This window comes from Eleutherodactylus coqui, chromosome 6 (genome assembly GCF_035609145.1).
Source record: "Eleutherodactylus coqui strain aEleCoq1 chromosome 6, aEleCoq1.hap1, whole genome shotgun sequence".
In the NCBI taxonomy this organism is placed as follows: domain Eukaryota; kingdom Metazoa; phylum Chordata; class Amphibia; order Anura; family Eleutherodactylidae; genus Eleutherodactylus; species Eleutherodactylus coqui.
In genome coordinates this window covers 14,146,720-14,162,716 of record NC_089842.1, presented here as the reverse complement: position 1 = coordinate 14,162,716, position 15,997 = coordinate 14,146,720, and the positions used below count along the sequence as shown (strand labels likewise).

General features: G+C 51.2%; 1 protein-coding gene across 1 annotated transcript in view; it reads left to right on the top strand.

Moving 5' to 3' along the window:
• The first annotated feature begins 8,576 nt into the window (after positions 1-8,576).
• Positions 8,577-15,997, top strand: part of EPHA2 (EPH receptor A2) — a 29,204-nt gene continuing 21,783 nt past the window's right edge. Inside the window, exon 1 of the mRNA XM_066606319.1 lies at positions 8,577-8,731. Within this exon, the coding sequence (XP_066462416.1) occupies positions 8,653-8,731 (79 nt within the window). The 5' untranslated portion in view covers positions 8,577-8,652. The remainder of the gene's footprint in view (positions 8,732-15,997) is intronic.

Below are 15,997 nucleotides of genomic sequence, written 5' to 3'. Positions count from 1 at the left end.
TGATCGGTGGGGGTCCACCACTTGGGAGCCGCGCCGATCACCTGACTGAAGAGGCTGCGGTGCTCCATGAGCTCCTCTCAGGTCAGTGGCGTCACGTTCATTCATCACATGGCCTGAGAGCAATTCCATCGGATGGAACTTCAATATCAGGATCAGCCGCTATACAAGGTATGGCGCTGTGCCTGGCATGGACAGAAGGGACAGCAGCGCTCGCCCGAGTGCCCCCATCACTTCAAGCAGCTGATCGGGGGGGATTTAGAGCAACGGGCCGCACCAACCATGCTGAGGATGGGTCATCAATAGTTTAGTGTCAGGAAACCCCTTTAAAAACGCATCAAAACCCACATCTGAAGAACGCCACGCAGTTTCGCCGCAGCTTGATGCAGTTTTTGATGACAGTAACCACATCAAAAAGGGTCTTTTGTTTCCTTTCAAGTTTTATACAGAAGCATATCGGAAGTATGCTAGAAAAAGAACCCGCCATTCCCGGACCGTACTCGGTCTTGAAAACACACCGAAGACTCCTAAAAAGGCTTGGCATGTAGTGCGCTTTACATTGTACTATACACTATAAAGTGATATTTGCTGCAAAGAGAAGGCGAACAAAAAACGCGACAAAAACTGCTGAAAAAGCTGCGTGTGAAACAGAAAGCCCAAAACGCAGCGCCGGCGCGCTTCTGATGGCGACACGCTGATAATGAACACATTTACTTTATCAAAAAACAAAAGGGGCAATGAGCGTCATGATAAATTGTCCGCCAGTGAAGCTGTCAATCATTCCTCTTTCACATACGATTATGGGATTATTTCCCATGCAGGGGCCGGGGGCCGATTGGAGCTGAATGCAGCGGCAGGGAATGTGGTTCCAGGATATGTCGGGCTAAATGCACCTTTAATGGAAGGCAAGATAATACCCCCTTTGAACACACAAGAGCCCCCCCTCGGCCCCCGGCCCCTCTCGGTTTAAGCACTTAATTGTGTTTTCATTGTATAGACTTGTATAGAAGTGACAGGGCGGACAATGGCGGCTGCAGAGCCTCTCTAGTCCCCAGTGTGGGAATGGGCGCACTTACCTCCATATAGACCGGACATTTCCTGTGTCATCAGCGCCGGACCACAGGGGACACGAGCACAAAACACCGATGATGGCGGCACCCTGCTTGTCACAGCAGAAACAAGAATAAAGGGTCACTATATAGTACCTGTATAACACTTTCCCTGTATAGACATATATATATAAAACTCATATAACGTCCCCCCTGCATATACATATATATAGTACCCGTATAACGCCCCCCCTGTATAGACATATATATAGTACCCGTATAGCGCCTCCCCTGTATATTCATATATATAGTACCCGTATAATGCCTCCCCTGTATATTCATATATATAGTACCCATATAATGCCTCCCCTCTATAGACATATATATAGTACCCATATAATGCCTCCCCTTTATATTCATATATATAGTACCTGTATAACGCCCCCCCTGTATAGACATATATATAGTACCCGTATAGCGCCTCCCCTGTATATTCATATATATAGTACCCGTATAATGCCTCCCCTGTATATTCATATATATAGTACCCGTATAATGCCTCCCCTCTATAGACATATATATAGTACCCATATAATGCCTCCCCTTTATATTCATATATATAGTACCCGTATAATGGCTCCCCTGTATATACATATATATAGTACCCGTAAAACACCTCCCCTGTATAGAAATATATAGTACCCGTATAACGCCTCCCCTGTATAGATATACATAGTACCTGTATAACGCCTCCCCTGTACATATATATATAGTACCCGTATAACGCCTCTCCTGTATAGATATACATAGTACCTGTATAACGCCTCCCCTGTACATATATATAGTACCCGTATAACGCCTCCCCTGTATAGACATATATATAGTACCTATATAACGTCTCCCCTGTATATACATATATATAGTACCCGTATAATGGCTCCCCTGTATATACATATATAGCACCTATAGAATGTCTCCCCTGTATATACATATATATAGTACCCATATAATGCCTCCTGTGATACTGTCTGAAGAGTCACTGTATGTAAGACTATCATTTGTGATACTCCTACTGTATCGATGATGTGATACTGTGTTGCTGTATCTAAGCTTATCATGTGTTGAGTTTCTGTAGCTAAGTCTATGATGTGTGATACTGTGCTGCTGAGCTGATGTAGCTCAGCCAATACAATGTGATACTATCTGCTGAGCCCCTGTATCTAAATCCTATCCAGTGTGATACCGACTGCAGAACTGCTGTATCTAATCCTATCATGTGTGATTTCATACTGTCTGCTGAGCTGCTGTAGCTAAGCCAATCATGCGCGATACATTTGCTAAGTCACTGCATCTAAGTCTGTCATGTGTGATACTGTCTGCTGAGCCATTGTGTCTAAGCCTCTCACATGTGATACTGTGCTACTGAATCTAATCCTATCATGTGATACTGTGATGTTGAGCTGCTGTATCTAAGCCAATGCGTGATACCGTATGCTGAGCTGCTTTATCAAAGCCCATAATGTGTGAACCCATCAACTGAGCCCCTGTATCTAATCCTATCTTGATAAAGTCTGCAACAATGCTGCATCTAATCTTATCAACTGTGATACCAACTGCTGAGCCACTGTATCTAAGCATATCATATGTGATACTGTCTGCTGAGCTGTGTATATAATCTTATCATGTGTGATACTGTTTGCTGAGCTGTGTATCTAAGCTTGTGTGTGATACTGTTTGCTGAGCTGTGTATCTAAGCTTATCTGTGATACTGTTTGCTGAGCTGTGTATCTAAGCCCATCATGCATGATTTAATCTGCTGAGCAGCTGTATCTAATCCTATCTTGTGTGATACCAACTGCTGGGCCGCTGTATCTAAGCCTATCTAGTTTGATACTCTCGGATGTGATACTGCGGCGAAGCCTATCTGTGTGCTGAGCTACTGTATCTAAGCCTACAGTGTGTGATACTGGTTGCTGTATCCAAGTCTGTCATATGGCTGAATTGGTGTATCTAACTTCCCATCCTTCCATACAGTCACAGGGGACGGGGCGAGCATCGCCGATCCGTGTCGGTTTAATCCGCTGGAGGTAATCGCATTTTGACAGCGCCACGTAAAAAGGTGTAAGATCTGCAATCAAAGCCTTCGCCCCGGGAGCGAACCGCCAAATACAACTAAGACTTTTAATAAGCAGGGGAAGAAAAGTGTCTGTGCGGAGCGCGCCCCGTAAACCGCCCTCTGGGAGGGTAATGTGAAACACGTGTGGCTTCTGTGCGCAGGGCGGCTGTCGCAACACAAGACGGCTCTATTTTCCGTTGCCATCGCAGGGCGGCCTCAGGGGGCTCATAGATGGAGGTGTTTATTTACACATCAAATGGCTCCCAGAGAGGTGTTTGCGGCGGGCGGGCGGCCGCGGTGACTAATTGCTGAGAGGATCAGACAACGTAATCACCATCATATCTACAGACAAGCGAACGGCGGCGACTCTTGTAAATCTGCCTGCCGTTAGGATGCATTTGGAGAATGGCGCTAACATGCGGCCATCGAGGATCCGCTTCACGATATTCATGTTCGCTGACATCGGTTGTTACAGTGAAATCACCGTCCGCGTGGCGAACGCTCAGAAATCGGCGATGTCCCTGCTGATTACAGCGTCTGCTACGCTCGATGGCCTCCAGTCGCAGCCGGTCACTACTGTCATGGCGGCAGGTCACACATTAGGGTGCGTTCAGATGATGCTGTTAAAACTTCGCCAAACACCACAACGGAAGAAAGAGAGTTTTTCAGTCACCGATACGGCTTTTAGCAAATTATGGTAAAACTGGAAGCAGTTTCTACCTCAGCATCTGAATACAGCCCGACAGGACAGACCCGTTACCATAGCAACCAGTCAGCTGAGCTTTCAGTCTGTAAATCCTGTCAGCCACAACAACCAATCAGGGCGCTCCATTCATCTGTCCAGAGGCGGTTATAGATGAAAGCTAGTCTCTGATTGGCTGATGTGGGAGACAAGGCCAGAACTGCCACAGTGCCTCCCGAACTACAAGAAGCCCTGACTGACTGCTGGGACCTGTAGTTCTACCCCTACTGACTGTATGTCCACAGGTGGCAGGAGAACCTACCTGGCAAAGTGTTCCAAGCTGGGAGACTTGATTACTATGATTACCCAGCATGCTCTTCATCGTCACGTGATGTAACGGGGCCGCTTTCAAATGATAGAGGGGAATGTTATGGAGGTATTATGATGGACGGGGTACGTCGGGTGTATTATAGGACGGAGGGGTATTATAGCGTCGGGTGTATTATAGCATAGAGGTGTAGTGTAGGAGGGGGGGGGGGGGTACGTCGGGTGTATTATAGGACGGAGGGGGGTACGTCGGGTGTATTATAGCATCGGGTGTATTGTAGGACGGAGGGGTACGTCGGGTGTACTATAGCATCGGGTGTATTGTAGGACGGAGGGGGGTGGGAGTACGTTGGATGTATTATAGCATAGAGGGGGTACGTCTGGTGTATTATAGGACGGAGGGGGGGGGGTACGTGCATTATAGGACGGAGGGGGGGGGGTGGTACGTGCATTATAGGACGGAGGGGGGGGTACGTGCATTATAGGACGGAGGGGGGGTACGTGCATTATAGGACGGAGGGGGGGGGTACGTGCATTATAGGACGGAGGGGGGAGTACGTGCATTATAGGACGGAGGGGGGGGGGTACGTGTATTATAGGACGGAGGGGGGGGGTACGTGTATTACAGGACGGAGGGGGGGGTACGTGTATTACAGGACGGAGGGGGGGGTACGTGTATTACAGGACGGAGGGGGGGGGGTACGTCGGGCGTATTACAGGACGGAGGGGGGGGGGTACGTTGGGCGTATTACAGGACGGAGGGGGGGGGGGTACGTCGGGCGTATTACTGGACGGAGGGGGGGGGGGTACGTCGGGCGTATTACAGGACGGAGGGGGGGGGGTACGTCGGGCGTATTACAGGACGGAGGGGGGGGGGTACGTCGGGCGTATTACAGGACGGAGGGGGGGGGGTACGTCGGGCGTATTACAGGACGGAGGGGGGGGGGTACGTCGGGCGTATTACAGGACGGAGGGGGGGGGGGGTACGTCGGGCGTATTACAGGACGGAGGGGGGGGGGTACGTCGGGCGTATTACAGGACGGAGGGGGGGGGTACGTCGGGCGTATTACAGGACGGAGGGGGGGGGGTACGTCGGGCGTATTACAGGACGGAGGGGGGGGGGGTACGTCGGGCGTATTACAGGACGGAGGGGGGGGGGTACGTCGGGCGTATTACAGGACGGAGGGGGGGGGGTATGTCGGGCGTATTACAGGACGGAGGGGGGGGGGGGTACGTCGGGCGTATTACAGGACGGAGGGGGGGGGTACGTCGGGCGTATTACAGGACGGAGGGGGGGGGGTACGTCGGGCGTATTACAGGACGGAGGGGGGGGGTACGTCGGGCGTATTACAGGACGGAGGGGGGGGGGTACGTCGGGCGTATTACAGGACGGAGGGGGGGGTACGTCGGGCGTATTACAGGACGGAGGGGGGGGTACGTCGGGCGTATTACAGGACGGAGGGGGGGGGGGTACGTCGGGGTATTACAGGACGGAGAGGGGGGGGTACGTCGGGCGTATTACAGGACGGAGGGGAGGGGCACGTCGGGCGTATTGGATTATGGAGGGGAGCCCCCTGGCTGTATCATATAACAGAGCATTGGGATGTCTTGTAGTAAAGAGGTGCTTTGTGGGTATTTTTGGAAGCTGCTGTAGAATGTAATATTTTGACCTGTTTGTCATCCTTGGATTCAGATATCCGCGTATTTTGCACTCCCTCTGGTTCGCTGTATCCGACCGTGTGGCGAGGACGGTGCGGCCGCACAGATTGGACTGCGGCTGATCGTTCGTCCGCTGGATCGATCCTATGAATGATTCGACCGTTAACGTGTGAGACTTCGGCTTTGTTTCCATCTGCAACGAAGGCTGAAAATCGCAAATAAAACCGCGCAGATCAGGGAGACGGTTATAATGAAAAGAGACCCCAGCGGGTTTATACGAAGTGGTGAAGAATCCTCCGTACTCCGCCGATCACGCCAAACACACGCAATGTTAGCCGACAAATAGACAAAAAATCCTGTCTGATAGATCGTGTTCGGAAGGCGAGAATCTTCCATCACGTGTAATTCTCAAATAGTCGTCTGAAATGGTCAAAAATGGCCGTTTTGGATAACTTTTATGTGTATCAGCAGCTCGTGTGGTAGCGCGCTAATAAGATCATATTGGGGCGTTCATCGGTACAGACCTGCCAGGAGAGCGGTTATATATATATATATATATATATATGTGGTGTGCGGTCCAGTGTGACCTGCGCCGAGAGTAGCCATGTACGTATGGTGGTCCACTGGCCTAACGTGTTACATTATGAGGGTCCGCATTCTTCTCCTTTGTCTTTCTTGCACATCACTGAGTGATGCTGACAAGCTGCAGATGAGACATTCGATATTTGTGGAGTCCGGACTCATCCTGGCTTCAGGGGGTCTTCGTGACAGATTGGGGGGTCTGAGATATTCCAGACACAACGGTTTCCATTCAGGATTCTGTGTTCCTGCTCCGTTATGAAGAAGGAATCCCTCGGTCGAACGGTTCCGTCTTATGACGGAAACAAATGGCGCTGAAAGGACCCGATTATGATGGAGTCTGTTTGTTTTCCGTCATGCTGTCTGGGATTTTAACGGAAAACAGCACCCGAGGCCCCGAACCCCGATGGGAGCAGATCTGTTCCTGGGGAAGCTGGGCGGCTGCCAATATGGCTGCAGCGAGGCATCAGTATTGGAGAGCTGGCCGATGACTCCTGTTTGGGCCTTGATGGAAATCATATGGTCTGCCGCTGCATGAAGACGTGTGATGTGGAGCCACATGATGACCGCTGTTACATCCACCAGCGGAGTTGTTGCCCAGTGGGAAAATCTCCGGCGCTCCGGCTGGTTCACATCGGCGTTCTTGTTTCCCGTTTTTTGCATTTTCGTCAGAGGAACAGGAAACGGAATAGCACTGCCCTGCTTTATATCCCATTGATTTCAGTGACATGTGACGAGCTTCAGTTCTGCGCCGTCCTGTGGCATCCCGTGTGCTAAAGAAGGAAAGCAAATAGAAAGGACCCTTCCGGTTTTTAACACTATAGTCAATGGACTGGAAAGGTTTCTGTTTGGTTCCGTTTTTGGTGTCCACACGGGGTGGAATTTTCTGCAGCAGCTCAGCAGCGCAAAATCCGCACTATTTGGTGTAAGGCTGGGTTCACACAGGGCGGATTTGCCGCGGTTTTTCCGTTGCGGTTTTGCCGCAGAAGAACTGCTTTTGTGGCAAAACCGCTTCAAAGGTTAATTTGGGCTTGTGGATTTTCGTGTGGAAAAACCCGCAAGCGTTTTTTCCGCAGCGCTTTTTACTTTTTGCCGCGTATTTGGTGCGGTCTTGGCTGCGTCCATAGAGGTCTATGGACAAAAAAGCGCTGCGGAAAAGACCGTAGAATGAACATGCCGCATCTTTTAAAACCGTGCCGCAGTTGCATTTCCGCACTGCGGCTGTGCGGAAAAAATCTGTCCTGTGGGAACAGCATTTTGGCAAATCTCATTTATGCTGCATTGGACTGCAAACGCAGCGGTTTTGCCGCAGTACGGATATGCAACGGCAATCCACAACAAAACCGCAGCAAATCCGTCCTGTGTGACCCCAGCCTAGATGTTTGACTCCGCATTCACCCCCTCATTTTACGGGTGCTTTTACACGGGTGAGTTCTGCCAACCTCATCCACATTGCTGCTGTAAGTGACGCTGATTTTCTATGCTGAGGGTCCCTGATAGAAGGTCCGCTCTCTGAACTTGGCCAAACAGATCCGTTTTTAAGTGAGCTGCGCAGCAGAAAAAAAGGACAAAAGAACAAATGAATCTGTTAAACATGGCTGTTAGGGCTTATTCAGGGGCTCAGCGGTTCCGTCTTACGAATCAACAATATAGCCCCCATGAACTACAAAGGGGCTCCCTCCTTGCAGCGCTCCGTCGTACTGGGTTCTGCTGGTAATTGGCGACGGGTTGTGACCCTCCGAGGCTGATGGCAGCGAACCCTAAACAGAACAATATGGGAACGATCTAATAGAATAGACTTTATTGTTTGGGGGTTTTTTTTACAAATCTGCCTACTGGATGCGTTAAAAAATGGAAAATATCGCTTCATTTTGGTTCTATTTTAAATCCTGATTAATTTAAAGAAATGGATCTATTAACAGGAAGCGGAGGCTGATGTGCCTGAGGATGCAGGGCAGGAGTCTGGGTGACAACTACTTTCCCACAAGGGTTGTCAGATACTTCTTATTACAGGCCTGTGCACTTGCTGATGAGGCTCATTGCATTTGTATCAGGACAGCTCCGGACCGACACAATGGAAAGCATTCAGCTCGGGGAGGAGGAGATGCTCGGTGTGTACTGCGCCTTTAAGAGCTAGCAGGGGGCGGGGCCGGCCGGGGCATGAATGAGAGGAGCCGCGCCGCGCGGACAGTCACAACCGCTGGAAGCTCCCGGGGAGAAAGAGCAGCCCGGACCGTCCGGACATGATGAGCCCCTCCAGAGCCGGGACCCTGCTCGTCCTGCTCACCTGCCACGTCCTGCTGAGCCTGCAGACCACGGAGGGTGAGTGCCCGACCTGCGCCCTCAGCGCCAACACCTGGCACTTGGCAACCCAACTTTTCCTGAAGTTTCCCTGGCAGTTGTAGGAGCCCTGCCCCGGGCTGCGGGGTCGCTGGATATACGAGCTCTGGAGACCAACTCAAGATTGGGGTGTCAGCCTGTCTGTACGTCTGGTGGGCACTTGTTGGGTGACGATGTAGTGTAGGAGCAGCTTCTGGTGAGTGAGTTGGCACAAGGGCAGTTTGTGGTGTCTTCTGGTGAGCTGGCACAGGGTGGGCTGACATTGTTCAGCAGCATGTGGTGGTCCCCGGCGAGATGACATTGTGGGCAGCGTGTGGTGGTCCCTGGCAAGCTGGTGCAGGGTGGGCTGACATTGTGGGCAGCATGTGGTGGTCCCCGGCGAGATGACATTGTGGGCAGCATGTGGTGGTCCCTGGCGAGCTGGCGCAGGGTGGGCTGACATTACTGGGCAGCGTGTGGTGGTCCCCGGCGAGCTGGCGCAGAGTGGGCTCACGTTGGGCAGCATGTGGTGGTCCCTGGCGAGCTGGCGCAGTGTGGGCTGACATTACTGGGCAGCGTGTGGTGGTCCCCGGCAAGCTGGCGCAGAGTGGGCTGATGTTGGGCAGCATGTGGTGGTCGCTGGCGCAGGAAGGCCAAACATTTTGGGCAGCATGTGGTGGTCCCCGGCGAGCTAGCGCAGGATGGGCTGACATTGTGGGCAGCATGTGGTGGTCCTCAAGCTGGCGCAGGGTGGGCTGATATTATTGGGCAGCATGCGGTGGTCCCCGGTGAGCTGGCGCAGAGAGGCTAAACGTTTTGGGCAGCATGTGGTCTCCGGTGAGCTGGCGCAGGATGGGCTGATATTGTTGAGCAGCATGTGGTGGTCCTTGGCGAGCTGGCACAGAGTGGGCTGACATTGTGGGCAGCATGTGGTGGTCCTCGGCTAACTGGCACAGGGTGCGGTGACCAGCATTAGTTTCACATGTGATTGGTATGTTGCACATTCCCACACAGTGGTGACAGGGTTAATCATTTTAACCCCTTCTTGGGCTCTGCATTAAATTTATGACTCAGTAATTACCTGAGTCGAACCCAAATGTTAATCTGACCCCCCCCCCTACAGGTGGGCCGGGTGAGAGGCCAGCACACCTCAAGAGGGGGGTCCCAGCGACGTACGGTAGCTGGAAGGAAAAAGAGGAGAATGGCGCTGCCCAACGCAGTGCGGTCCAAACCAGTTTTATCAGATAGCAAGAAAAGTGGCCGTGCCGCCACCTGGATGAGATGTGCCGCTCTGAGCTGTGCTTGTCAGTCACTGGGACCGTGGGAGGTGTCGGTGGTCCGGCCAGGTGGTCGCCATAAAGCCGTAAATGTATAGATCAAAGGGAAGGATGAGACGATTCCTACGGGCGCTGCTTGAACATCCGATGCCGCACAGACGGCTCAGTCCAAAAAATCACAGCGCGTTCCGGCGTTTATCCTGTGATGTTCTTCAAGCAGTGCCAGGAGGAGTTGTCTCGTCCGCAGTCGGATCACGCTGTAATAATTGTCACTTATGTTGTCAGGTGGTGAAGCCCCTCTGGTTCTAGTCTGCTACTTGTAGTTCTCCAGAGGCAGCCGCTCTGTGGAACTACAAATGCCAGTGATCTTCCCTGCGCAGTCCGCCCCCACGCCTTCCGTTCCACGTGCGGAGGTGATATCATTACCTCTCGACGCTGATTTCTACACGTAATGTTAATTAGGATTAAAGCTGCAGCAATGACATCAGATGTGTAAAGTGATTAATGGAAAAAAGCAAAATGTGCCGAGTCAAATATAGACGTCGGGCCCCTCAGGGAGGGCGCTGCCTGGTTTTATAAGACTGTGGTGCCAGGGGAGCCACTGTGCCAAGTAGCAAACCTCTGAGACCTTTCCCCCAGGAAGGGAATAAGTTGCAAGCCCCGTAGGGGGAGCTGTAGAGCCAGAGCAGTAGAGTGTCAGCTCTGTGGATTACTGGCATCTGACTGTCTTGTCCTCATGTGAATGACCCCCACGGCTCTACATACAGCTTATATGTGACACTGTCGTGCGTTGGCGTGTGTGGCGTTTCCTCGCAGCAGTCGGGGTAAAGCTTCGCCGTCCGCTCTTAATGCCGCTCTGTTCCATTCTCTCCGCACACAATGGTCTCTTGTGTCGAGCGTTTCATGCTGCGGTTTTGCAGTTTTCTTTCAGTCCCTTTACTAATTATGAGTGTAAACTGTATGACGGCGTGACCAGAGCGGGCATGTGACCCGACCACGGCGCTCCAGACGGCAGATTAACGGGCGCCACCACTTATACAACGTGGTGCTGCGTCTGATTGGTTAATTGGATTTTTGGCTATTATGTATAATATTTTATGCTGTTACCGCCTGGAGTCTGGTGGGGTTCTTGTCACATTGCTATATGGGGGCGGGGGGTCTGGGCCGCGGAGCTCGCAATCTGAGCCCCATCCGTTTATTTTTGTTTGTTTGGTTTTGAACTTTGTATCTCTCTAAATAAATATTGGCTGCCTGTAGCGGAGGTTCGCCTCCAATCGGGTGATGGTCACCGCTGCGCCCCATGTGACCCTGAACACCCAGCCAACCTTTGGTCTGTCAGGGTCAGAAGAGTCCGATGGACTGAAAACGCCACTTTTTAGGAAACGAGAGGCATTATGGGAGGTGGAAGGTTTGACAAGTGAAAGGCCAGGTGCGGCCCAGGAGCTGGCAATCCATTCTGACTGATACTTTGTGACGGAGCAGGAAGTGGCACTTCCAGGCTCTCGCTGGGTAGGAAGGGTCTGGGATATGTATCAGCCGGGCACCGTCAGGCCACTTCTATGGCATGCAGGCCGGAAATGTTTATGAAGTCGCCATAGAGATTGGGGTGTGGCTGTGATTCACGCTGAGGAATGCCGAGCTTCTGGCGGCTCGCTGCGCTCATAAAGGTGCGAGTCCAACCGGTGTGTTCGCAGCGCCAAAAATATATATAGGATCGCAGCGATCCAATCATAGGTCATCCTGAAGTCTAGAACATGTACTGCGTAGGCCGTCATTCAGGAGTCCGGAAAAGCTGGGTGCTGATACAGTAGTGGCTTTATACCGAACATCCAGAACCATATAGACCTTCACTAGAAGGACCCCAGACTTGTTGCAGATGTATTTGAGAAGGGCTCTTTAAATCGAAAATCCTTGAAGCCTTCAGTCATTTGCTTTGTGGCTTTTTTTGTGCAGTAAAGTGAGCAATTGCTGTAAAATGTCTCATAAGCCGCGGTTCATGGTGGCGCGATTTGCTATTTAATTCAATCTTTGTATTCCCAGCGCAATAAAATCCAAGTTCTTCACTCGGTCGCAGCAGGCTGATCAGAAGTCATGTACTGTGTAGGCTGCCATTCAGGAGTCTGGGAAAGCTGGGTGGCAGCTTTATACCTGTCGCCCAGCTTTCCCAGAAGCAGATCTTCACTAGACGGACTTCCCAATTGGCTGGGGTTTGCTGATTTATTTGGGAGCGCTTTTTAAACAGATCGAACTTGAACTTTCCATCGTAGCTTTGTGAGTGACGGCTGTGAAATGCCGTGGGAAGCCGCGGTTCGGCTGCGATTCGCTATAAATTATTTCCGTGCCTCAGCAGAGCGGGGATAATGGCGGCTCCTGGCGCTGGTCGTGATCAGGAGGATATCGGAGAAGGTGTTTCCCCTTCCTGTCGCTGTAACGTGTCTGCGGCGGTTGGGGAGATTGGCACTTTATAAATATGAGATAATCCCCGCAGCCATCTCCGGCGCGGACAGTTTGATGGCGGAGGCGCTCGGGTTGCAGATAATGGACCGTCTTTCCCTCGCTTTGCATTTTTTGGCAAAAAGTCTCTGCTTTGTTGGCCGCACATGAAAGCTTCGTGTGGATGTTGTAAAACGTGCAGTTTTAGAATGTGTTTGGCCGGGGGCGGGGGAGGCGCCGGTGTCAGCAATACAGGTGTGCAAATTCCTGCTGGTCGGCCGCTTTTGGCGTTTTTCGGGGGCTTAAGTATTGATGCGAGATGCTTCCTGAGGCCGACTAATGGAGCAGCGCCTGTAATTCACTAGATGCCAGCAGCAGCATGGTGGCGCTCTGCATCTCGGACCTCAGTGATGACATTAGTTTGCTATGATATTGTTCCTAGATTGCAAGCTCTGTGGGCCAAGAAGCTGTGCTATGTAACCGAAGGGATACGACGCTGCTAATGGATGATGGGAGTTTGAGTCGCTGCCCTGCGATGTCCCTCTTATTAGAATCCGGTTTATTGCATGTGACCAGCTCTGCTCCTGTGTGCCCTATTCATTCACTAATGAGAATCATTCACATTCCTGACGCCTCATTCATGTGTAATAACAGGGTGTCATCTCCTGTGAGGAGCTGTTTTACAGCCCGGGTGGGGGGGGGGGGGTCGGGCCTTTAATGTCTGTATACACCAGGGCTGCGGTACCTGGGGGGGGGAGGGGCAGAGCTGCTACTTGCTTGGGGAGGGGAAACTTTTCTTCCTTTTGCCTTTTTAATGATAATTAAGATAAGGTCAAAAATGCGGCTCTTCCTGGTTTCTTCCCACCCGAGCAGAGACCAGCAGTTTCTATGGAAAGCAAAGTTGGGGATCAGGTTGGGGGTCGACGGATATCGGAGCGCACAATCCACATACAGAGGTGTTTAGTTATCAGACTAATTTCCTCGTGAATCTGTGACGAAGATGTCGTATGACGACTTTGTATTGTGACCTGAAATGCGCCGGGGAACTGATTGGACCCCACGAGATGCAGCTGTGATCTGGGATAAGTGGGGTCCGTAAATGTCGCCATCCCCCCTCATTGGCACAAGTATTCGGTCGGAACTCTGTATCGACATGTAAAATAAAAAGCACTCCAATGTTATCAGACTAGATCACTTTTCCAAATTGCCTAAAGTCGCACATCCTACACTTCAGGGTTGTACTGAATTGGGGAGGGGGTGGGGGGGGATGGTTCTCTATGCGGAGTAGTCAGTAATTGGTACAGATGGATCATGTGCTCCAATGTGTGGACAGGGACGTAAGTGTAATGCCCGCCTCCTACCATTTCCAAATTGCTTAATGTTACAGCACCTACGTGTTTCAGGGTTAATCTGTATTCTGAGCCGTCAATAATTGGTTCAGGTAGATCATGTGATTATCAGTGCCATCCAATGTCTGGGCAGAGAAGTGTAACCCCAGCCTCCTATGTTTCCAAACAACCGACGCACTTCAGGGTTATCCTGAAACGGCATTGGGGGTCTCTATGTGCTGAGCAGGCAGTAATTGGTTCAGATGGATCATGTGATAATTGACAACCAGTGGTTATTGGTACAATCCAACGGGTGGGCAGAGAAGTAGAACTTCAGTCTTGTGCCATTTTCAGACCACCTGTGTGTTTTGGGTTACACTGAATCCACATTGGGGGTCTCTGTATTCTGAACAGTCAATAATTGACCCTGGAGGTCCCTTCCAACTCCACCATTCTATGATATCCAGTGATGATCAGTTTGACCCAATGTGCGGGCCCCGGCCTCATACCCGAGACCCTCCATTACCACCAGCCACGGTGTCCACTCTGTATATGTCAGATCAAGTGAAGGAACTGAAGCCTCATAATTGGCGTCAGACTAGCGATTTGCAGGAGGGGACCACCTACCCGTGTGCGGCTCCATAGGAGGTCGTATGTAACATATATGATCAGGAGGAGATATGGGATTATCTGATCAGAGAACTATGCTTCTGGATGAGACATGACGGGGCTTGTACAGGGCGGGCGACGCTCCAGCTCTTCCTGCCCGTGCAAGGATGCGAGCGTTTGCATTGTGTTACAGGGAGATTGTGGTGAAGTCACCGCATGTAAGAGGAACATTTCCTGTGGGGATGGATTTGTTTTTGTTGGGATCAGTTGAGGATATGGGGGGGGGGGGGTCGTGGCGGTATGGAACACCTACCGGCTCCAACCACCTGTTAGGCGGTGATGCTGTACAACACCGCGCTCATCCGGCCTCCTGAATGATTACCAGGTGTAATTTATTGCATTGTAGCCAGCCTTAAAGGGGAACTCCAGGTTCAAGCTGCTTTTCCTGCGAAGGCCCATAATGAGCGGTGAGGCAGGTCCATTTAGTATGACCCTCTCCCAGTGTTGCTATGACTTTGCTCAGTCTGCTTTGGGGCGGGCCATGCTTTTAATAACCCCTTTATTGTGACTCAATGGGAAATTCCAGCGCAGGAAGCGTGACGCTCTTATCCGCTGCGGCCATTCCCTGCTCTTCCACGAACACGCATGACGCTTCCTCTTCCTTCCAACATGCCAGGGTTTTGCTTCCAGAAGAGAGAAGACGCATAAACATCTTGTGAAATCCTCAGTTCATCGTCCACATGAATCGCAGTTTCAAATCTTTAGCGTTTCTGTTTATGTGAGCGGTGCTGGATTTTGGAACGCGTAGGGGGTGATTAAACAGGTCATCAATAGTTGACTGGCTGGACTCTGTTGCCTGGGACCTATGCTGATCAGCTGTCTGCTGGGCTGGTGCACTCACTCTCTTTTCTTACTCTAGTGGTCACGCTTGGTATTGCAGACCAAACTCCCATTGAAATGATTGGGAACTTTGCCTGCAATACCAAGCCTGGCCACTGCAGTTAGAGCGGAGCTGTCTGCTTACTATAGACATGAGTGCACAAGCTTAGCTAACAGCTGATCGGCAGGGTTCCTAAACAGTATTCAGCCAGTCTATTATTGATGACCTATCCTGGGGACAAATAATCAATAGTTTGCAAATGGAAAACCCCTTTAATTCTGTCGGGAGTGATGGTTACATGGTGGCATGGACTGGCCACGTTGGATCTTTATTAGCCAGCAGCCACTGATGGTGAGCCGGCAGTCAGTTGACATCATAGGGGTATGCCACAGGATGGCATGGACAGTCCGTACACTGGTTCTACTTGCGGGGTGTGAAGGGTTCTATGCCATATCCGCTTCTCCAGCATGCCATGCTGTTTGCATTGTCAGTGTTTATCCAGGGAGGGTGAGCTGGCACGAGGATTGGGAACGCACCTCTGACATTCCAGGGTTGTACCGGAAATCTGCACCTGCGAGCCTAGAAGTGTGTGCTTCCTCTCCCCGGAGATGAGTGCTTATGTGTAATATGGGGGCACTTCTACCTGGATTGGGATCTGTTCAGATGGGGATGTGCTGCTAGTTTCTGTTTCGTGGCGTCTGCTTTGTCGGGTGGGGTGAGGGGGATTGCACATTTTTTGGCT